Genomic DNA, 23,900 nt, shown 5'->3' with positions numbered 1-23,900 from the left:
AGCACTGGACCCAGTACAGACCCCTGTGGGACCCCACTGCTAACAGTCTCCCATTTGAGTACGATCCATTGACCACAACGCTTTGTTTTCTGTCCATTAGCCTTTTCTGTAATTATATTAAAGCCAACTAAGTTTTGGGCATGGATATTTGGTGTGGTTATTGTGGTGATATACTGGAGTGCTTATGATGTTGGGATAATACTCCATAATACTCCAATGGATAATATTTCCATTTTTCTATCTGCTGTATATTATGTCAGAGGTGTAGTTATGTCAGCCAGTCTGGCTTTGAAGGTTTGGCAGTAGCTTCCTGGAGATCCTTATATAATGTAAATTAGCTATCATTGTCTGCTTCTAATTAGGAAACCCTTAATCAGACAATGGCAGAAGTGAAGGGTTTTGTTCCACCTTATCTGGAGCTGAAGCTTTGAAGTCATTGACAATTGAAACATTTACACTTCTGTTGATGAAGGCTGTTAAAGCATTGTGAAGAACTCTAGACTAGTCAGGAAGAGTCTCCTCACTAAACGTTTGACATGTGTGTTAAACACTATTTCATTGTGAGGAAATTGAATTATTGGTGGAGGTGCAAACTATATTCTGTAAATTACATCTATTGGGAGATGGGAAATCTCTGCAATGAGAGACTGTCTACCTAGCCCCTAATTAGGAGATGGCTAATCAGGCCAATAGCAGCCGTATCCTTACCTTTGTTTGATCTGCTATAATACACTTTTCACATGTGGATGTTAGATCTCTGGGAATCAAATTATGTCTGAGGAGGTAATTAAAACTAGTTCCCCCCGTCCAAACAGGCTTGCAGCCTCAAGGCAAATATTCAATTATAAAAAGCAGGGGACAGATACCTAAAATTAGTCCCCTCCTGACGGTAGCTGCAGCTGGACTCCCGGCCCAAGCTAAGTGGGCTCCTTGTCCAACCAGAATTGTGTCCGTCCACAAAAGTCCAAGACTCTTCTATCTGGATCCCTGTTATTTTGGTAAGCAAATCGCTTTGTATCGCTGTGTATCTTTGTAAACTCTTAATTTTGTAACTTTTTATTTTGTTTTTTGTAATCTTTTGTATATATTCTGTTCTGCACTGTTCCACTTTTTTCCTGGAATATTAAATTGCTATTTAATAAGCTTGACTTCTGTTGTACTAAACTAACACTCATAGCCTAGAAGAGACTGAAGTGTAACTAAGTTCATGCCTGATTGTATGATTGAGCGACACTACCGTATAAGATTGTAATTGCATTGTGTGTGGGGCGTTTGTCATACGTTGGCCTAAAGCGCGCAGCTGACCCAACGTACGAAAACGCCAGTGCGAGTAGCTCGACAGCAGAGTGGCTAACAGTATCGTTCGGAACGACTGTTAGTGGTTTTGCTTCACTACAGTGTAAGATTGCAAGTGTGTGTGTGTGTGTGTGTGTGTGTGTGTGTGTGTGTGTGTGTGTGTGTGTGTGTGTGTGTGTGTGTGTGTGTGTGTGTGTGTGTGTGTGTGTGTGTGTGTGTGTGTGTGTGTGTGTGTGTGTGTGTGTGTGTGTGTGTGTGTGTGTGTGTGTGTGTGTGTGTGTGTGTGTGTGTGTGTGTGTGTGTGTGTGTGTGTGTGTGTGTATGGTGTTCCCGTATTCGGCCTAAAGCGCAAAGCTGACCTGAATACGAAAATGCGGATTGAGCTGAGCACTCGACAGCAGAGTGGATGTGTCTAGCAAACCGCTAGTGGTGGCAGTGAGAAGTGTTCTGAGGGGTCACAGCCTTGTTTGTAGCTTGAATAAGGCTGCTCTCCGCTTGATCTGGTCAAACCCGCAGTCGGGAACCATATACGCAGGCGTGCCGCGGGCCGGTTCCTGACAGTTATACCATATACAATTGTTCTGATAAACTTTATGTATATTTAATAAATTAATTATTTTTTAAATAGTTGTCCTGATTTTTCAGTCCTTGTACCAATTGTTTGAGAAATCTGGATACTGAACTCAGAGTTGGGCATATGATATAGCAAGCCTCATCCCCATTATTTTTCATAGGAGGTCTTAGCTTTTAATTTTTATACTTCTGGTTACAGTTTGTGACGGTAATCATAATTACCCTGACACTGATCAGGACTAATTGAAAGCTGTCTGCAATTACGTGGTTCAGTAACCTGGATATCGATGCTGAAAATCGAGTAATGTATTTGCACCAGGATAGGACCTGAAGAACATATTCCTTTATTCAGTAAATATAAACTGTTCTGGATTCATAAAGAAAACCAAATTAAGAAACAGCTCCCGTGGGTCCTAGCCCTTAGGGATCATTCCAGGCAAGTTACAGACACCTCCTCAGCACCTGGTCAAGCAGAATGTTCTTTTTCATAGAGGAAAGATGAACAAGCTGTACTGTGCTGTGGTAGTTGCAACATAAGTGGAGCTCTGCTGTAATATACTATAGCCTGACATTTCAGCAGGGTCTGGTAATGTCTGAGTTCCGAGGCTTACCTCTGCTTGCTGTGGACTCTGACTTGTGGAGGTCACGTTGCTGGACTGCACACACATGGTGGGAGCAATAGTAGACTGGCATTGAGTCTTGGCAGGCTGAGGTGTTGGGGAGGATGCTGCAGCTGGAGGCTGTGCTCCTGGCATCAGAAGAATGATCAGATCTCCAGATATGATTCCGAAGGATTCCAGTGATTCCTCATCATTAGTCAGGGGGTCTTTGCCATTCAGTGTAATGGTGAAAGCTGCATCAGAACTGTAAATAGACACAAAATTGTGTAAAGCTGAACTTAAAGTTCAAAAAAGGAAAATACTTACCTAAGAAGAGGGAAGCCTCTGGAACCTAGAGGCTTCCTGTGTCCTCCTTGCTCCTGTCGCTGCTTGCCGGGATCTTTCAGAAGATATGGGCTGTGCTCCTCTTCAAGCACCAGTGTGGTCATGCTGTACCCGTGCAAGCACTGCTGCACCGGTGGCTCCAGCTTACTGCGCAGGCTCGGCGGTACTCCTGCAGGCACCGTACTGCCATGCTAGCGCTTGAAGAGGAGTGCGGCCCCTATCAGATTTCCTCAAGCCATTATAGGAATTCTTTGGTGGGACCATGAACGGCACCGAGAACACATCAGTGTCAAAACAAAGGAAAAACAGTTATATACATAAATTATATACAGTGGGATGCGAATATTTGGGAAACCTTGTTAATTTTCATGATTTTCCTGTATAAATCGTTGGTTGTTACGATTAAAAATGTCAGTTAAATAAATCATATAGGAGACACACACAGTGATATTTGAGAAGTGAAATGAAGTTTGTTGGATTTACAGAACGTGCGCAATAATTGTTTTAATAAAATTAGGCAGGAGCATAAATTTGGGCACTGTTGTAATTTTATTAATTCCAAAACCTTTAGAACTAATTATTGGAACTCAAATTGGCTTGGTAAGCTCAGTGACCCCTGACCTACATGCATAGGTGAATCCAATTATGAGAAAGAGTATTTAAGGGGGTCAATTGCAAGTTTTCCTCCTCTATTAATTTTCTCTGAAAAGTAGCAACATGGGGGGGGGGGGGGGGTTCTCAAAACGACTCTCAAATGACCTGAAGATAAAGATTGTTCACCATCATGGTTTAGGGGAAGGATACAGAAAGCTGTCTCAGAGATTCCAGCTGTCTGTTTCTACATTTAGGAACATATTGAGGAAATGGAAGACCACAGGCTCAAATCAAGTTAAGGCTTAAAGTGGCAGACCAAGAAAAATCTCGGATAAACAGAAGCGACGAATGGTGGGAACAGTCAGAGTCAACCCACAGACCAGCACCAAAGACCTGTAATGTAATTCCTGCCATCACTTCACTAACTGTCCTCAGAGGAGCCTACAATCTAATCCCTGCCATCATGTCACTAACTGTCCTCAGAGGAGCTTATAATGTAATCCCTGACATCATGTCACTAACTGTCCTCAGTGGAGCCTACAACCTATTCCCTGCCATCATGTCAATAACTGTCCTCAGAAAAGCCTACAATCAAATCCCTAGCAGAACTGAGGGGAAAGAGGGGGGGGGGGGGGGGTTTAGGATGCTATCGTTCTTAGGGAAGCTGGCGTTAGTTGGCCTTGGGCGGTAAAAACTACAAATCTGGCCCCGTATATGGAGGCAGCTATATTTATTTCCTTTTGAGCAATATCAGTTGCATAACTATCCTACTAGTCCTCTGCCTCTAATACTTTTAGCCATAGACCCTGAACAAGCATGCAGCAGATCTGGTGTTTCTGACATTTTTGTCAAATTTGACAAGATAAGCTGTATGCTTGTTTCTGGTGTACTTCAGACACTTCTGCAGCCAAATAGAACAGGGCTGCCAGGCAACTGGCATTATTTAAAAGGAAGTAAATATGGCAGCCTCCATATAGTTTTCGTTTCATATTCACTTTTAGTCAATAACCACAAATTCAACTGGTTCTTTAGCACTAGCCATTGCTAGGCAAGTGCCCACTGGTAAGTCCAGCAGTGAGGATAAAAAACATCTTAAAGATGGATGTTTGGTTTTCCTGTGGTGAAACCATTGTTAATTGCCAGGAAAACTAGCAGCCACAGCAATCTGTAGAAATGGTTGGTCCTGTGCAAAGGCCGGTTGATAGCGTTGCTCATTCAAGCAGTAAAAAATTGTGTGCTGCATCTTAGGAGCAAAGAATGACTCTTATGTGTGCACTTCTTCCACTGCAGCATGGGTTTGTTGTATGTTTATAGCATTGTGCAGATGTGCTCTATATCAGCAGCTGTTGCATGTTTCCACCTGCTACCCAATGTCTGCTGGGACCAATGAGCAGCAAGGGTTACAATTCATCAGGATCTGGCAGGGACTATAGAAATATCTGCCCACATGACTAGCGACTAAATCAAATATTCCTAAAGTAGGGTCTGAACTCTTGCACAGGACAGAAGGGAAACAGAGAAATGCACCCTGTGTGTATTTAGAGAGTTTAGCCAGTCGAATTCCCCCTCATCTGTGACTTATCACAACTGCTATTTGATCTCTCAGCTGCATCAGCTGGCTTCCTCGACAGAGTGGCTAATTTGAAAACACAAGATGTTAACCTTACTTTTAGAGCAGAGAGGTAGTTCTAAGTTCAGTTTCGCTTTCACATTAGATAAGGTAAATATTGTTATACACACCTGTACCCCAACAAAGGAAGCAGTGATAAGGAGACATTTCTGCGGAGGTCTCCCAGAGTGGGCTTCTCTTCCCCAATCTCCAGACACTGGGTCTGCCGTGCGACTCTCACTCGGAGCCTCATACTGCTCCGGAGGTGGGGGAACTCTAAAAAACAGGGTAGGTCAGAGGTGAATAAATGCCTTGTACTGTGTATTCCTGAACCACCAGATCTTCCTGCAGCAATGGTGGCAGCAGAGATTCCTGAAAATCATAGACGACAATATACTGTGTCATGCTTTCACTTTCACTTCAGGGCTGCAGCTCTCACTCTTTCATGTGTGGATTGAGTTACACAACGTCAAAGTAAGAGGTCTCATCACCTCACCCAACAGGCTAAGCTAGAATAAAAACAGAATGCTGTGTTGTTAAATGAGCGCAAGCTCTTCAGCCCATTGAACCCTGAATAGGAACTGAATTCTGGGGAGTTAATCAAGTCTGAGAGCGCTCTCTGCACAGATGTGTAAAAGTTGAAGAGCAAAAACTCTTTTTCCTGGTATTTTTCATCAGAAACCAATCAGGCTTGATATTTGGCACTAGTCTACTTGAGGGGACCCACAACCGCTTCCTTATGCAAGATAATTTTCTGTAACCGCTAATTTGTGATAAACAGGGGAAACAGCAGCAGTGGCGTAACTACAATTCATGGACCCAAGAAATCTTTGATGGGCCATGTTCACCCTCCTACCCTTGATGCCCTTCAGGGCCTTAGGCCCCAGCTCACAAGGCTCATAAAACAAGTGTGGTCATCATGATCTTCAAAGCTATAACAAGTGAAGTCACATAACCACTTGAACTGAAGCACAGCCCTCTGCATCTAGGAAGGGAAGGTTAGTAGATGGGGCATCCCACATCTGAGCCCCTCTGCTTCCCTCTGGTTATGTCACTGCACAGTGCACAGCAGTAAACACAATCCACGGCACCAACCAAATAGGTTTAGTAAAGTTGGATGAGCTGAGATTTTTGCTGATGATGAGCCCAAAACAGGAATGTGGAGTCGGTACAAAAATCATCCGACTCCAACTCCGTCTCCTCAGTTTACAAAACCACCAACTTAGACTCCAGGTACCCAAAATTGCTCAGACTCCTCAGTTCTGGTCCAAAGGCCCCCAGGCTATGGTCATGGAGTGCAATTTAGCGTTAGTGTTTTGCCCCGAGTCCCCGATTTCTTACAAATTAGTGAACACAACCAATTTGCAACAAGGTGTAAGCGGCTGTTGATCAGGCTGGGTCTCCTCAACCAGTGCCTGACATTTCCCTTAAAGGATACCACAACTGAAATGTGACATAATGAGATAGACATGTGTATGTACAGTGCCTAGCACACAGATAACTATGCTGTGTTCCTTTTTTTCTTTCTCTGCCTGAAAGAGTTAAATATCAGGTATGTAAGTGGCTGACTCAGTCCTGACTCAGACAGGAAGTGACTACAGTGTGACCCTTACTGATAAGAAATTCCCCTTTTTTTTACCTCTTTCTTGCTCTCAGAAGCCATTTTCTGCTAGGAAAGTGTTTTATAGTTGGAATTTCTTATCAGTGAGGGTCACACTGTAGTCACTTCCTGTCTGAGTCAGGACTGAGTCAGCCACTTACATACCTGATATTTAACTCTTTCAGGCAGAGAAAGAAAAAAAGGAACACAGCATAGTTATCTGTGTGCTAGGCACTGTACATACACATGTCTATCTCATTATGTCACATTTCAGTTGTGGTATCCTTTAAGTGAGGTGAGGGCTGACTTCCTCCTGCACACCTCTATTGGCAACTTACCAAGGCTGGGATCCCTGGTCACCCAGCCTGCTGACTGGAGAAAGTGGGACCCAAGAGGTTGCTAAGCTCAATACCTGCTCCTTCTAGCTCAGTTACTTGTCATCAACAACCAAAAAGTGATAACACCCCCCCCCCCACCCCCAGGCAGGCAAATATGGAATACGACAGTTTGGTCATGGCAACGCCTAGCCACTTGACCCTACACTAACTCATGAGGTCCCTCCCTGGTGCCCAGTGGCACCAATAGGGGGTGCTAGAGATGTATTATACCTGCGCAGAGGACCCTTCTGCAAATCTGCAGCTTATGCTCCTCAGCGCGGATGCTTTTCTGTCACGTGACCAGCCTGCGCCATGCTACGGCTGGCGGAAGTCAGGTTATAGCTTGACGCAGCGACTATTACCCCATATTACAAGAGGCGGAGCGGAGGTTACGCGCATGAACGACCGGAAGTGACAGATTTCCACTTCCGGTGCCGGTTGGCAGTGTGGACCCGCAACCATGAGCCGTAGCTACAATGACGAGTTGCAGTATTTGGACAAGATCAGCAAGAACTGTTGGAGGATCCGCAATGGATTCGTCCCCAACATGAAGGTCCCACACCCTTTTTGTCACTTATCACCTGGTGGAGAGTTACAGCTCCTCGCCTGTCTGAGCTGGTGGTGCAGGGGGAGAATGGCTGGATTGGCTTTCTGGTGGGGGAGAATGGCTGGATTGGCTTTCTGGTGGGGGAGAATGGCTGTCTGGTGAGGGAGAATGGCTGTCTGGTGAGGGAGAATGGCTGGGCTGGCAGTCTGGTGGGGGAGAATGGCTGGACTGGCAGACTTGTGGGGGAGAATGGCTGGACTGGCAGTCTGGTGGGGAGAATAGCTGGACTGGCAGACTTGTGGGGGAGAATGGCTGGACTGGCAGTCTGGTGGGGAGAATAGCTGGAATGGCAGCCTGGTGGGGAGAATGGCTGGACGGGCAACCTGGTGGGGGAGAATGCCTGGACGGGCAACCTGGTGGGGGAGAACGGCTGGACTGGCAGTCTGGTGGGGAAGAACGGCTGGACTGGCAGTCTGGTGGGGAAGATCGGCTGGACTGGCAGTCTGGTGGGGAAGATCGGCTGGACTGGCAGTCTGGTGGGGAAGAACGGCTGGACTGGCAGTCTGGTGGGGAGAACGGCTGGACTGGCAGTCTGGCGGGGGAGAACGGCTGGACTGGCAGTCTGGCGGGGGAGAACGGCTGGACTGGCAGTCTGGCGGGGGAGAACGGCTGGACTGGCAGTCTGGCGGGGGAGAACGGCTGGACTGGCAGTCTGGCGGGGGAGAACGGCTGGACTGGCAGTCTGGCGGGGGAGAACGGCTGGACTGGCAGTCTGGCGGGGGAGAACGGCTGGACTGGCAGTCTGGCGGGGGAGAACGGCTGGACTGGCAGTCTGGCGGGGGAGAACGGCTGGACTGGCAGTCTGGCGGGGGAGAACGGCTGGACTGGCAGTCTGGCGGGGGAGAACGGCTGGACTGGCAGTCTGGCGGGGGAGAACGGCTGGACTGGCAGTCTGGCGGGGGAGAACGGCTGGACTGGCAGTCTGGCGGGGGAGAACGGCTGGACTGGCAGTCTGGCGGGGGAGAACGGCTGGACTGGCAGTCTGGCGGGGGAGAACGGCTGGACTGGCAGTCTGGCGGGGGAGAACGGCTGGTCTGGCAGTCTGGTGGGGGAGAAAGGCTGGACTGGCAGTCTAGTGGGGAAGAAACGGCTGGACTGGCAGTCTGGTGGGGGGAGAACGGCTGGACTGGCAGTCTGGTGGGGGAGAACGGCTGGACTGGCATTCTGGTGGGGGAGAATGGCTGGACTGGCATTCTGGTGGGCGAGAATGACTGGACTGGCAGTCTGGTGGGGAGAATAGTTGGACTGGCAGTCTAGTGGGGAGATTGGCTGGACTGGCAGTCTAGTGGGGAGAATGGCTGGACTGGCAGTCTAGTGGGGAGAATGGCTGGACTGGCAGTCTGGTGGGGAAGAATGGCTGGACTGGCAGTCTGGTGGGGAAGAATGGCTGGACTGGCAGTCTGGTGGGGAAGAATGGCTGGACTGGCAGTCTGGTGGGGAAGAATGGCTGGACTGGCATTCTGGTGGGGAGAATGGCTGGACTGGCATTCTGGTGGGGAGAATGGCTGGACTGGCATTCTGGTGGGGAGAATGGCTGGACTGGCATTCTGGTGGGGAGAATGGCTGGACTGGCATTCTGGTGGGGAGAATGGCTGGACTGGCATTCTGGTGGGGAGAATGGCTGGACTGGCATTCTGGTGGGGAGAATGGCTGGACTGGCATTCTGGTGGGGAGAATGGCTGGAATGGCAGTCTGGTGGGGAGAATGGCTGGACTGGCAGTCTGGTGGGGAGAATAGCTGGACTGGCAGTCTGGTGGGGAGAATAGCTGGACTGGCAGTCTGGTGGGGAGAATAGCTGGACTGGCAGTCTGGTGGGGAGAATAGCTGGACTGGCATTCTGGTGGGGAGAATAGCTGGACTGGCATTCTGGTGGGGAGAATAGCTGGACTGGCAGTCTGGTGGGGAAAATAGCTGGACTGGCAGTCTTTTGGAAGAGAATAGCTGGACTGGCAGTCTTTTGGAAGAGAATAGCTGGACTGGCAGTCGGGTGGAAGAGAATAGCTGGACTGGCAGTCGGGTGGAAGAGAATAGCTGGACTGGCAGTCGGGTGGAAGAGAATAGCTGGACTGGCAGTCTGGTGGAAGAGAATAGCTGGACTGGCAGTCTGGTGGAAGAGAGTAGCTGGACTGGCAGTCTGGTGGAAGAGAGTAGCTGGACTGGCATTCTGGTGGGGGAGAACGACTGGACTAGATGTCTGGTAGGGAGAATGGCTGGACTGGCAGTCTGGTGGGAAAGAATAGCTGGACTGGCAGTCTGGTGGGAAAAAATAGCTGGATTGGCAGTCAGTGGTGGGGAGAATGGCTGGACTGGCAGTCTGGTGGGGAGAACGGCTGGACTGGCAGTCTGGTGGGGAGAATAGCTGGACTGGCAGTCTGGTGGGGAGAATAGCTAGACTGGCAGTCTGGTGGGGAGAATAGCTAGACTGGCAGTCTGGTGGGGAAAATAGCTGGACTGGCAGTCTTTTGGAAGAGAATAGCTGGACTGGCAGTCTTTTGGAAGAGAATAGCTGGACTGGCAGTCGGGTGGAAGAGAATAGCTGGACTGGCAGTCGGGTGGAAGAGAATAGCTGGACTGGCAGTCGGGTGGAAGAGAATAGCTGGACTGGCAGTCGGGTGGAAGAGAGTAGCTGGACTGGCAGTCTGGTGGAAGAGAGTAGCTGGACTGGCAGTCTGTGGAAGAGAGTAGCTGGACTGGCATTCTGGTGGGGGAGAACGACTGGACTGGCATTCTGGTGGGGGGAGAACGACTGGACTGGCATTCTGGTGGGGGAGAACGACTGGACTGGCAGTCTTGTGGGGGAGAACGACTGGACTGGCAGTCTTGGGGGGGGGGGGGGGGGGGGGACTACTGGACTTGCAGTCTGGTAGGAAGAAAAGCTGGACTGGCAGTCTGGTGCAGGAGAACGACTGGACTGGCAGTCTGGTAGGAAGAATAGCTGGACTGGCAGTCGGTGGGGGAGAACGACTGGACTGGCAGTCTGATAGGAAGAACGGCTGGACTGGCAGTCTGGTGGGGGAGAACAACTGGACTGGATGTCTGGTAGGAAGAAACGGCTGGACTGGCAGTTTGGTGGGAAAGAATAGCTGGACTGGCAGTCTGGTGGGAAAAAATAGCTGGATTGGCAGTCTGGTGGGGAGAATGGCTGGACTGGCAGTCTGGTGGGGAGAACGGCTGGACTGGCAGTCTGGTGGGGAGAATGGCTGGACTGGCAGTCTGGTGGGGAGAACGGCTGGACTGGCAGTCTGGTGGGGAGAATGGCTGGACTGGCAGTCTGGTGGGGAGAATGGCTGGACTGGCAGTCTGGTGGGGAGAATGGCTGGACTGGCAGTCTGGTGGGGAGAATGCTGGAATGGCAGTCTGGTGGGGGAGAATGGCTGGAATGGCAGTCTGGTGTGGAGAATGGCTGGACTGGCAGTCTGGTGGTGGAGAATGGCTGGACTGGCAGTCTGGTGGTGGAGAATGGCTGGACTGGCAGTCTGGTGGTGGAGAATGGCTGGACTGGCAGTCTGGTGGGGGAGAATGGCTGGACTGGCAGTCTGGTGGGGGAGAATGGCTGGACTGGCAGTCTGGTGGGGGAGAATGGCTGGACTGGCAGTCTGGTGGGGGAGAATGGCTGGACTGGCAGTCTGGTGGGGAGAATGGCTGGACTGGCAGTCTGGTGGGGGAGAATGGCTGGACTGGCAGTCTGGTGGGGGAGAATGGGCTGGGACTGGCAGTCTGGTGGGGGAGAATGGCTGGACTGGCAGTCTGGTGGGAAATAATAGCTGGACTGGCTGTCTAGTGAGGGAATAGCTAGACTGGCAGTCGTGTGGGGAGAATGGCTAGGCTGGCTGTCTGGTGGGGGAGAATGGCTGTCTGGTGGGGGACTGTCTGGTGGACGGAGAATAGCTGTCTGGTGAAGGAGAATGGCTGGACTGGCAGTCTGGTGGGGGGAGACTGGCTGTCTGGTGGGGGAGGGAGAATGGCTGGGCTGGCAGTCTGGTAGGAAAGAATAGCTGGACTGGCTGTCTAGTGGGGGAATAGCTAGACTGGCAGTCGGGTGGGGAGAATGGCTGGGCTGGCTGTCTGGTGAGGGAGAATGGCTGTCTGGTGAGGGAGAATGGCTGGACTGGCTGTCTGGTGGGGGAGACTGGCTGTCTGGTCGGGGAGACTGGCTGGGCTGGCAGTCTGGTGGGGGGAGAATGGCTGGACTGGCTGTCTGGTGGGGAATGGCTGTCTGGTGGGAGATAATGGCTAGACTGACAGTCTGGGTGGGGGAGACTGGCTGGGCTGGCAGTCTGGTGGGGGAGAATGGCTGGGCTGGCAGTCTGGCGGGGGGAATGGCTGTCTGGTGGGAGATAATGGCTAGACTGACAGTCTGGTGGGGGAGAATGGCTGGACTGGCAGGTTGGTGGGAGAGAATGGCAGGCTGGTGGGGGAGAATGGTTAGATTGGCAGTCTGGTGGGGAGAATACAACAACAAGAAGACACGGTGAAAGGCTTTGCACTGCTAATGTTGATTTATTGCTGATGCACTTGCATTCAATTCTTATCAAAAAGTTAATTTTGTGTAGTACAAATAACATTTAAGTTGATACTTATCATTTGTGAAGTGGAGGGGATGTGGGAAGAGCAGTGGGTGCCATCTGGTGCACGGCATGACGACCGTTTTGCTTCAATAGCTTCTTCTGAGGCTTGGATGTGCACAATGTGTGTGATACAAAATGGTGTTTAAAAGCATTTGGGGAGGAAGGATGCCAATGGCGTCATGTGTAACGCTCACGCGTAAAGTAACGTCATGCGAATCTACAGACGCGTAAAAAGTGAAGCAGTATTGTCTCACATTGAAAAGTTTCATCGGCCAAACATAAAATTTGCACTGGTGCAAAAGGAAATTTTGGATATTTAGATATAAAGGTGTAAAATCTAATAGCAGATATCCAAATTGTGCTGTCCTGGATCGTGTAATCGTGGATCAAGTAGAGAAATGTACTCAAGAAGGCTGTATTGGCCTATAAAGGCAGCACAGTGGTGACACCTGCTGGGGAAAGACAGAGTTTGCACCATAAAGCGAAAGTTATGCAGGTAGCTGATAAGATTGGCTGCGGAAAAAAAAATTGGAAGAGTGATGAACGTAAAAACAGAGAACAGGAAAAAGAAAGAGAAGGGTGCAACGTGTAGTGACGTGATATAGAAAGTGGACACGTGACTAGATGGAGCACCATCTTAGAATAGGAGAGGCTGTGCGTTACGGGAAAATCCCTATAGTTGGAGAGGTGGGCGTCTATGGGATAGCCACTACCAAAACTAAAGGACATGCAGAAAAAGCGGAATTCCAACAAACCAAGCTTACATTTTATATTGAGATGTGGCTTAGACAATATCCCCTCACATTTGGGTGATACCCTTGATGTTTCTAGAAGCTATGGAATCCTCCCTGTGGCATACAGGAGAACTGTTGGTAACCGTTGATGTCACAAGTCTATACAGCAGAATCCCACACAATGCTGGCCTTGAGGCAGTAAGGATGTACCTGTCATCGAGGCAGCAATAATGATAGTTTCAAAAACTATATTTGTGAATAACTTAAATTTGTCCTTGAACACAATGCCTTTCTTTTTGGAGGCTCCTGGTACCGACAGCTCTCCAGCACAGCCATGGGGACGCCAGTCGCGTGTACCTATATTTTTTTGGTGCATGGGAAGAACAAGATATACATTCAGAGAGAAATCCTTTTCGTGCTCTTTTGAGAATGTGGTCCAGATATGTAGACGACATCCTGACTTTTTGGTCGGGTGACATCCAAACTGTGCATGAATTCCTCTCCTACGTTAACTGCAATGATGTCAATATGAAATTCACGATAGATTGGTCCCCAGAGAAGATTTGCTTCTTGGACCTGGAGTTGCACATCGTGGATAACGAGGTCCTCATTAAGGGCTATCGGAAACCAACGGCATCCAGCACCATTCTCCACTGAGCAAGCTACCATCCTGAACATGTTTTTCGATCTGTGCCCTATCCACTTAGCAACTTCTGCCACGCTTTTCTACGTCCTTGTTTACAAACACCTATAAACACATGTAAATATTTGGTTCTGTTTTCTATTTTTAGAAAACTGAGTACGTATAGCACCATCTTGTGGCCAAAAAGTTAAACTACTTTCAAATACACCATTATTCACTTACCATAGAAAAATTAAATACATGTTCATTATTTTTAAAACTCCTTCACCCCTAACCCAAAATAAAATATTATCGCCATGCTTTGTACTAGGGACACAATTTAAACATTGTAATAACCGGGACAAATGGGCAAATAAAATGTGTCTGTTTTATCTACAATAGCACATTTTATTTTTAAACTACAATGGCTGAGAGCTGAGAAACGTGGATTTTTTTCATTTTTTTCTTCTTCTTCCCTGTCAAATCAATATAAAATAATATAATTCTTAGCATAAAGTACTGCCCAAAGAAAGCCTAGTTTTTCCCACAAAAGATAATGTATAGATCATTTCAGTGTGATAATTAGTGATACAGTTATTAACAAATGAATGGGAAGAGCTTTTGAAGGGGAAAAAACTGTGGTAGAGAAGTGGCTATAGTCAGTTCCTCCTCCTTAGGAGAAACAACACTAGGACAATCGATTTTATAGCACAAGAGCAGGACCTACAGTCTAGACTTATAGATAGAAGTTATTCTTCATGTGACCTCCATGTCTTGACAATGCTATCAATTGAGCAATCGAAACAAACAGGTCCTCACCGATTAGGAGACGCCGAAAGGACATATGCCACAATGCTAAGTCCTTTGGAGAAACAAATCAAATGGATCATACAGAAGAATTGGAAGTTGGAACCTGTTATTACAGGACCCAATTGTCAAAGAACTCCCTAGGTTCAAAACCTCTGATTGCCTTCAAAAAAGCCCCCACTATTGGTGACATGGTGACGCATCCCCCGTGCACCTAGTTACATAACTTAGTACCAAATGGCAATTATCGTTGTGGTAATTGCAAAGCATGCAAATTCATGAAAACTGGGAAACACTACAAAATTGGTCCTATTGATCATGTTGTCCATTCTTTTTGGATGTTCAGGAAATTTACTGTAGGGTAGGGGCAGGTGGTATGGATCCGAGATAAACTTTTACCCATTGCATAATTGTGTTCCTTTCATATAGTTTATAAGGCATTCCTCAAGCCAAATACTTTTTCTGTTTTGTTTTAATTCGCTAATTCCCTATAAACTAAACAAGCCTCGCCCACAGCTTCTTTTGTGCCTTGGCATTGTAGCGAGGGCTTATAGGAGCTCAATCTGGGCTGGAGGAGGAGGAGGAGGAGGAGGAGGTTACTAGCCATTCATTTCAGAGGAGGAGAGGGGACGGAATTTACACACAGGCAAGCTGATAGCATCTCCAGCCCTCAGCCTGTGACAATGTGACAAACAGAACATGGCTGCCCTCATTGTATCACAGGAATAAATAATCATAAACTTTTCGGGCTGTTTGCAGCTAGATATGCTGTGTAAACTATCTAAACTTTAGATAAGATATATATATATAGACAAGTTACTTGTTATAGTTGGTTTTTCATCTCGCATCCGCTTTAAGAGTGCCTACATCTGAGGGCCCCATGAAGGTTTTGCTATAGGGCCCACTGATCTCTAGCAACGCCACTGAACCTGACATCAAGCTTGTTCACAGAATTGCATGTGACAATGTATTATCTCAACACACTGCTGCACATCTGCTCATTACATATTACACACTGATGCACCTAATGCTCCCCAGGCTGTTTTATCCGGGTGCTCCACCCAGCTAATTTTGGTGACCATCTGCTTATTATTGGCTCGCCTCCTCATCCACCTCTAATGTTGTAAGCAGAGTTGTGCAGAGAAGCCCCGAACTTGCATTCTACCCCACCCGGCTACTTTTTCATGCCAACCGGCTAGAAAAAAATTCTGGGAAGAACACCGACCTTGCTGAAATCAGCACTGCAACACAACTGTGCCTGAGCCATTACTATTCCGCCATACACATCAGCAACACAATGCCCAATGCCCACCAATCTGCTAATACTCTGAAACTGTGCAGTTTGCTTTAACACAAAATCTAGATGTGACCTTGCATCTAGAGAAATAGCAGTTGCGCTTCTCTTGGGCTTATCATGTGTGATTATAGCATTAGTATAGGAATGTGCAAGTTTTGTGTATTGCACACAGTGATTTTCCTATATGGTTTTTATTTGGTCTCATGTAGACATGTTTCTGTTGTGTTTAGGTGGAGGGTGTGTTCTATGTGAATGACCCCCTGGAGAAGCTGATGTTTGAGGAGCTGAGGAATGCCTGTCGAGGGGGAGGTAAGTCTGGCATTTAATTCATGCACACACTAGGTGTGTACAGCTGTTCCGATGCATCGTTGAGGGATCCCATGTCCCAATCCTTACCAATATCCTCAACCATGTAGGAGGCTTAACTCTTATGCTAGGTTCACTTCATTCAATTTGCCATCAGATTGATGGGTCAAACCAATAATTTCTTTTTTTTTTTTTTATTCTTTATTTATCCAACAATAAATATTTCCCATCATCTTACAAAAATAAAAACAAAGAGATACCAGTACAACATCTTATACATATGCTCCTAAAAGTGTGTCTACCCCCCCCCCCCCTCCCCTTCCCCAAATCTGACCCACCTCCACTGTTCCCAGGGCAGTACTTCTTCTCTCACCTCTTCCTACACCAATTCTTATTAGCCCTACCTCCTTCCTAACCTTTCTCCCATCTTGGGGAAGAAGCCCTTTCCTTCTCCTCAGTTTACAACCCCCTCTAAAAGACACTGGTACAAGATTTAGAACCACCACCCAGAGATTTAGATCACACCCAGTGTAGTGAATAGATACCCACCGGTCCCACCTGTCTTTCTCTTCTTGCCGACCAAGATTTATACATAATGGCCTCAGCCCCGGAACTCCACCGTGTGCCACCTCCACCAACCGCCCGGCCACCAGCAGATACCTACGAGCCCAGGCCCATGTCTCCCTGCCCATAGGCGAGCCTCCCATCCCCTTCTGGACACTATATCTTACCCTTCTCGTATTCTTCTGTTTCTCTGAATTCTAATTATTTATCCCACCCCCGATTTTCTTTTCCCTTAATTATACTTGAAAGTTCTTCCATCTGATAAGTTTGGTCTATTTCTGTAAACCATTCCCTTATGGAGGGGGCCTGTTGACACTTCCAGTTTCTTGCAATTAGAATTCGAGCTGCATTAATTAAGTGCATCCCCAATGACCCTCTATACTCTTTAATCCCTTTTTCCACCAGATGTAGCAAATATACCTCCGGACCTGACTGAACTGGTATTCCAGCCAGTTCCCATATATATTTCTTTACCTTCTCCCAATATCCAGCGAGGCCTTCACATGTCCACCAGATATGCAGCAACTCTCCTCTTTCCTTACCACACCTCCGGCACATTGGGCTTGCCCCACTCATCTTGTTTAATCTAACTGGCGTATAATACCACCTCATTACTAACTTATACCCAGATTCCTGTATTCTAGTGGACATCATGGCCTTGTGTGTCATCCTCAGAATTCTTTCCCATTGGGTGCTCTCCCAGTTCCTCCCCATGTCCCCCTCCCACTTTATTTTGTACTTTAGAGTATGGTCTTCCTCTTCCTCCAATATTTTATAGATTTTTGCTAATGTTCCTTTTGTCGGTCCCTCCATCAGACAGAGCCTCTCAAACTGAGTCAGTTCCCTTGAAAGTGTCTCCCTCGTGCCCAATGTGAGAAGGAAATGTCTAAATTGATACATACTCCACCTATCTATCTGCATCACCTGAAGTTGTTCTGCTATTTCCCTTTCATCCAACCATCTACCTTTTCTAATCATGGAGCAAATCTGTGGGCTTCTTCCCATCCTCCATTCTCTGTAACCTCCTTTTAGGCACCCCGGTGGGAATCTGCTATTTCCCAGCAATGGCAAAAGGGGAGAGGGGCTCATGGAAATCTCCCTCCTACTACTTACCTTCTTAAAAGTCTTCAGGGTATTTTCTACCAGTGTACCTGGCATTCGATAATCCTCCAATACATATGGGAGCCAGGGGGCTTTCCTCAGTTCACCCTCCACAAATTCCTTTTCCACCCCCACCCACTGTTTAGAGGCTTCATTTCTGTTCCAATCAACCACCCTTGTACAGACAGCTGCCTGATAATATCTTATGGAATCCGGTACCGCAAGACCCCTTTTATCTTTTGACTGTGAGATAAATGCAAATTTCAACCTAGCCCTTCTATTCTGCCATATAAATTTTGTAAACATCCTTCTTAATTCATCCAGGTAGCTCCTGGGTAGAGGAACAGGGAGGGCCTGGAAGACATATAACAGCCTCGGCATAAAATTCATTTTAAGCACATTAATCCTTCCAAACCAGGAAAGTTTCAGTTTAACCCATCTTTCTAGATCTTTTTTCAAGATATTAAGCAATGGATAGTAATTTAATCTAATATTCTCCTGCGTATTTCTCGCCAGTTTTATACCTAGGTAATTTAAGGAGTCTTTCATCCATCTAAATGGAAAATTTGTTTTTATTTGTTCTACTTCCTCCTCCTTCATCCCTATACTCATCGCCTCACATTTATCCCAGTTAATCTTAAAATTTGCAATCCTCCCATATTCCGTAAATGCCTTCATTAAGTTTGGCAGAGCTATTCTGGGATTTGTCAGATAGAACAACAAGTCGTCCGCGTATGCAGCGATCTTATGCTCTGTCAGACCTATTTTTACTCCTGTAATATCTGTGTTATTGCGAATTGTTCTCAGGAAAGGCTCCAGAGTTAGGGCAAATACCAGGGGGGATAACGGGCAACCCTGCCGGGTTCCATTTGTTATTTCCAGGGGGCTAGACAATATTCCGTTTACTTTGACTCTGGCCGTTAAATCTTTATACATAGATGCTATCCAGGCTCTCATGTTTTCACCCAAGCCTATATGTTCCAACAACACCTTAATATATCCCCACCTGACCCTGTCAAATGCTTTTTCCGCATCTGTAGATAGCAAGACAACAGGGCCAGGTGAGGATCCAATCCACTGAATCACATCTACCGACCTCACGGTGTTATCCCTTGCCTCCCTCCCCTGCATAAATCCCACCTGGTCATAATGCACCAACTCCTTTAATACTGGGTTTATCCTATTTGCTAAGATTTTTGCTAGCACCTTTAGATCTATGTTGAGTAAGGATATGGGCCTATATCCCGCGCAGGATGCCAAATCCTTCCCCTCCTTTGGAATCACCGAGATATGTGACACCAGGGATTCCCGGCCCAGTCTACCCTCACAGTTATCCTTTGCCTTAATGGCATTTAATGCCCTCACCCAGTACGGCTTCAGGATTTCTCCAAATCTCCTATAATATTCAAGGGTGTATCCGTCCGGGCCGAAACCAATAATTTCTAATTTATAATTTGTTCCCAATCGATAACAGCATCAATTGTGTGCAGTAGTGAACTGAAAATCGATCCTGTTATTGATCGAGAGCAGATCGGACATTTTGTAAATTATCGGTTCGACCCATCGATCTGGCAGGAAATTGAATGGTATGAACCTATCATTAGGGAATTTTAACTCTTGTAATACAGTATATATATGGAGACACGCATGTTGTTGTTTTTTTTACTGCATACCACACATATGTCTTGGTTACAGCACTTGCATTTTGACAAAGTAGCCCACGATTGTAATAGCTGTAATGTGCGGGAAAATGCTGTACTTCTGTAAGCATTTTTTTTAAAACATCCTGTGCTTTCAAATGAGCTTATCTGCCATCTCTGCCATGGCAGTCAGGTGACACAGGGGAGAGGTCAAATTACAACTTGTGATTAGAGACAAATGAGGGGGAATTGGACAGGATAAACTCTCTCTCTCTCGCCACACCGCCGCTGGCCGTCCTGATTGGCTGCCGGGATCCCCAGATAAATAATTGAAGTAAAGGGGATCCCGGTGGCCTGGGGAGAAGCCTGGGTCCCGCTGACCAGTGCTGATACCGCACGGGACTCAGGAAAACAATGTGCGCAGCGGTTTGGGCTAGCCTGACCTGAGCTCGGGCTTACCACTCTAAGCAACTTTATCTCAGCCCGAGCTCAGCTCGGGATTACCGCCGGGGGGGTTAACCACTTGCCGACCGCCCACAGCCCATGGGCGGCGGCAAAGTGGTGTGCAGAACAACCGCAATACGCCCATCGGCGGCGGCTCGTTCTGCACTAGATAGCCGGGGCGCATCCGCCGGCAATAGGCGCCGCCCACCCACGACGTCAACCCGCCGGCCGAATAGCAGCGCCGGCGGGTTGTTAACCCCCCCCATCTGCCGCATAGAAAGTGTATAATACGCTTTGTAATGTATACAAAGCGTATTATACAGGCTGCCTCCTGCCCTAGTGGTCCCAGTGTCCGAGGGACCACCAGGGCAGGCTGCAGCCACCCTAGTATACACACCAACACACCGATCTGCCCCCCCTGCCCTCTGATCACCCACAGCACCCCTCAGACCCCCCCCCCCCCCCCCCCCTGCCCACCCCCCAGAACGCTATTTTTTAGAAAAGGTCCTAAACTGCCCCCCCCCCCCCCCCCCCCCCCGGGGGCTCCTGATCACCACCCCGCCCCACACACACACACCCGCCGCAGCACTGTTGGGGGGGGAGAAATGCGGCTCCTGTGCTCTGACGATGCCAGGACAAGTATGTATTTAACCCCTCAAGCCCCCCCCCCCCCTATTCAGACAGAGCCTCATTGTCATTTTAACCTCAAGTACTCATTAATGAAGACTTCAGTAAATGGTGTGTGTGTTATCAGTCCTGACTGGCAATGTAAGAGAACAGCTGTTAATTGTATCTTCTTTTAACCTATTTATTTGAATTAGGGGCCGGAGGTTTCCTTCCAGCCATGAAGCAGATTGGCAATGTGGCAGCTCTGCCTGGAATCATTCATGTAAGTAATGTTCAGACTGTCTAGCAAAAAAAGGGTAATACGTGCTCTGGGCATGGAGTGACGGGGGGGTAGGTGATGACGTATTTCAGTTTTTGGGTGTTATCATTATTCAGCTGTTTGGAATGGTCAGCCAAATGACAGTAATTCGAAGTTGATGCAGAACTGTGCACACATTTATGCAAATTCATGCATCTTGAAATGGACCAATCCAATCTCACCTCAACTTTATTAGATGGATCCTCATTCAAGCTGCACACATTTGCTTAAAAATTACATAATTTTCCATCAGCTCAGAATTATTTCCACAAACAATTGACAATCCCTATTAGCTATTACTGCTTAAATTGTCCCCGAGGTGACATGATGAGATAGACATGTGTATGTACAGTGCATAGCACACAAATACCCAGGCTGTGTTCCTTTTCTGCATTTTCTGCCTGAAAGAGTTAACGTTCAGCTATGCAAGTGACAGTTTCTCTCCAGTTGTCACCTAGTAGGACTGGAGCTTAAAGGGAACCTGAGAGATATGGAGGCTGCCATATTTATTTCCTTTTAAACAATACAAGTTGCCTGGCTTCCCTTTGATCCCCTGCCTGTAATAGCCATAGACCCTGAACAAGCATGCAGATCAGATGTTTTTTCACAAAAATCTAACAAGATTAGCCGCATACTTGTTTCAGGCTTGTTATTTAGACACTACTGCTGCTAGAATGGTCGGCAAGACTGTCTGTTAATTGGTATTGTTTAAAAGGAAGTAAATATGGCAGCCTTCATATCTCTCACGTCAGGTTCCCTTTAATTCTCACTGATACGTATTTACAGCCATAAAAGCTCCTGAAACAGCTGCCTCAGTGTAATGGAAAACATGTGCGGTGATGGTGGAGGAGGCCAGGAGATGCAGGACAGGTGAGATTTTATCCTGCACTGGGACTTGGTGGGGGGGGGGGCATTTACGTTTAGGGGCTGGCCAAGCAGGCGGCAGAGGCAATGTCACTAGGCTGATTCCTGATCAATTTGTTTGTTGCTCATTTTTGCACAAAATGGTTTTGACTGTTGTGAATTTTCTAAATACACCACCATCAATACAATCTATTTTTTTTTCTTTTTCACTTTAGAGGTCCATTGGTCTTCCTGATGTCCACTCTGGCTACGGCTTTGCCATTGGAAACATGGCAGCTTTCGATATGAGTGACCCAGAGGCAGTTGTGTCCCCAGGTATAGTATACTCTTCTTCCTGCTTTTTTATTGAAGATAGAGATTTCCTAGCACCAACTACAGTGGAGTAGCTCAAGCTGATCAATTAGCACAACTCGAAGCACTTGGGTAGTACTCAAGTTGCACTAATTGCGCAATCCACGCTAATCTCTTGGTGGTGGTACCGAGATTTTGTGCATCGGGAAAAAATTATTACATATTATAATCCTGAAATAGGTTTTCGTTACACCATATTTACAGACTACCCAGCAAGCTCATGTAACTCTGGGTGTTTCAAGTCCTACTCCATAGAGCCACATTAATCCATGCCATGCACTGATGAGGATCAACCAATCCGAAACAGTCTGTATGCATGTTGGATTAGGGCCCGTTTCCACTGGTGATTAGGATGCGAGGGGATCGCCACATCTCCTCGCATCCCTCCGCAGGTACTTCCAGTTGTCTTCTGGACAACCGGTGTCATGCGGCTACCTGTCAGCGGGTATGGGGATCGGATGCGTGCTGCGGAACACTGCAGCATGCTATCCATAATTTCCCCCGCGTCGCATTGTGCCGCATCGCATAGGTAAATTGGTTGCAGTTTCCTTGCGATGCAGAGCAGTTTTCGAATTGCAAGGCGTCTACTGGAAACGGGCCCTTAGTGTGGCTCTGTAATATCAACAAAACAAACTGACACATCATTGCATTCTAGCGGATCTGGAGGTGTGTTTAGCTCACAGGGACAACAGTGGGTGATTTGCATATTTCAACAGTGATGCACTGGGAGAAATCTCGGAGCTCACTCCAAACTGAATTATTGCAAATGCTTTCTGTTTTAAGAAAGCACATTTTTCTTTTCCGTTACACCATAGGGGAGCTTAAAAAATCCAATAGATTATTTTATCTGCATTAATTTGCATAAATACTTTTTGTAGGTATTTTCTAGGTCTATTTAAAGCAATCTGAGTTTTGTTTTATTTTTAACCTGTATTGCAGGTGGCGTCGGTTTTGACATTAACTGCGGAGTGCGATTGCTGCGCACCAATCTTGATGAAGGGGACGTGCAGCCAGTGAAGGAGCAGCTGGCACAGTCTATGTTCGACCACATTCCTGTTGGTGTGGGATCCAAGGGTGTCATTCCAATGGGTGCCAAGTAGGTTACTCCATGTTATCTGATGCAGATCAGAATACCTCTGTGTGAAGTCTCAGATGGAAGCTACCATTCTGACTTTGGGAACATTCACTAGTTCCATCAAAAATAAAGCCACACCTTAGCTACTGCATATAACCCCATATGGACTGTATACTGTTGCAAACAAAAAAGATAATCCATGGCTGTTTTTGGTCGGTAGGCTGCCCAGAAGACTCTGAGGGCCAGATTTATCAAAGCGTTACCTACAGTTTTACAATACAATACAATAATACAATACAATAACATTTCTGTAGCGCTTTTCTCCCATAGGACTCAAAGCGCTTAGGCTCTCTCAGATTCAGTAATTAGTAGGATGAAGTATTCACACAACAAAAGTTATATTTCTGCAAATGTCAAACTGAACAGGTGGGTTTTCAGTCTGGATTTAAACACGTCCAGGGATGGAGCTGTCCTGATCTGTTGAGGTAAGGAGTTCCAAAACGTAGGGGCAGCATGACAGAAAGCTCTGGGACCAAAAGTTTCCAAGTGGACTCTGGGTATGACTAGATTATTAGAACCTGTTGATCTGAGAATGCGGGGATTGCTACGCAGCTGCAACATATCTTTCATGTATCTAGGGCCTAAATTATTCAGGGATTTAAATGTCAGTAGGCCGATCTTGAATAGGACCCTTCATTCTATAGGTAGCCAGTGAAGGGAGTGCAGGACTGGCGTTATGTGGCAGTGACGGGGTTGGTTGGTTAGCAGTCTGGCAGCAGTATTCTGTATCAGCTGTAGTCGGTACAAGACCTTTTTTGGAAGACCAGTGTAGAGAGCATTGCAGTAGTCCAGTCGGGATGTGATGAAGGCGTGGACTAAGGTTGGCAGATCTTCTGGGGGTATGAGGTGCTTGATTTTTGCAATGTTCTTCAGGTGAAAATAGGATGATTTCACCACAGCAGAGATTTGAGTTCTGAAGTTTAAATCCCAATCAATTAGAAC

The 23,900-nt window shown here is 47.1% G+C and overlaps 2 protein-coding genes across 3 annotated transcripts in view; one reads left to right on the top strand and one right to left on the bottom strand.

Annotated features, from left to right (window-relative positions):
- The window catches only part of FBXO7 (F-box protein 7), a 41,028-nt gene extending 33,646 nt beyond the window's left edge, over nt 1-7,382 (bottom strand). The window contains exons 1-3 of one of the 2 annotated variants that reach the window (XM_068277911.1): nt 7,225-7,382; nt 5,148-5,292; nt 2,481-2,733 (exon numbers count right to left, since the gene is read on the bottom strand). In XM_068277911.1, the coding sequence (XP_068134012.1) occupies nt 2,481-2,733; nt 5,148-5,269 (375 nt within the window). In that variant the 5' untranslated portion in view covers nt 5,270-5,292; nt 7,225-7,382. Of the gene's footprint in view, nt 1-2,480; nt 2,734-5,147; nt 5,293-6,954; nt 7,067-7,224 lie in introns of those variants that run through there. The other variant, XM_068277912.1, reaches the window with a different exon arrangement.
- Nucleotides 7,383-7,396: 14 nt separating this feature from the next.
- Nucleotides 7,397-23,900, top strand: part of RTCB (RNA 2',3'-cyclic phosphate and 5'-OH ligase) — a 42,798-nt gene continuing 26,294 nt past the window's right edge. Inside the window, exons 1-5 of the mRNA XM_068277909.1 lie at nt 7,397-7,546; nt 15,859-15,937; nt 20,505-20,572; nt 21,688-21,787; nt 22,763-22,919. Coding sequence (XP_068134010.1) covers nt 7,454-7,546; nt 15,859-15,937; nt 20,505-20,572; nt 21,688-21,787; nt 22,763-22,919 — 497 coding nt within the window. The 5' untranslated portion in view covers nt 7,397-7,453. The remainder of the gene's footprint in view (nt 7,547-15,858; nt 15,938-20,504; nt 20,573-21,687; nt 21,788-22,762; nt 22,920-23,900) is intronic.

Source organism: Hyperolius riggenbachi, chromosome 3 (assembly GCF_040937935.1).
Source record: "Hyperolius riggenbachi isolate aHypRig1 chromosome 3, aHypRig1.pri, whole genome shotgun sequence".
Lineage (NCBI taxonomy): Eukaryota > Metazoa > Chordata > Amphibia > Anura > Hyperoliidae > Hyperolius > Hyperolius riggenbachi.
The sequence above is the reverse complement of the archived record's forward strand: the minus strand, read 5'-3'. Positions and strand labels throughout refer to the sequence as shown.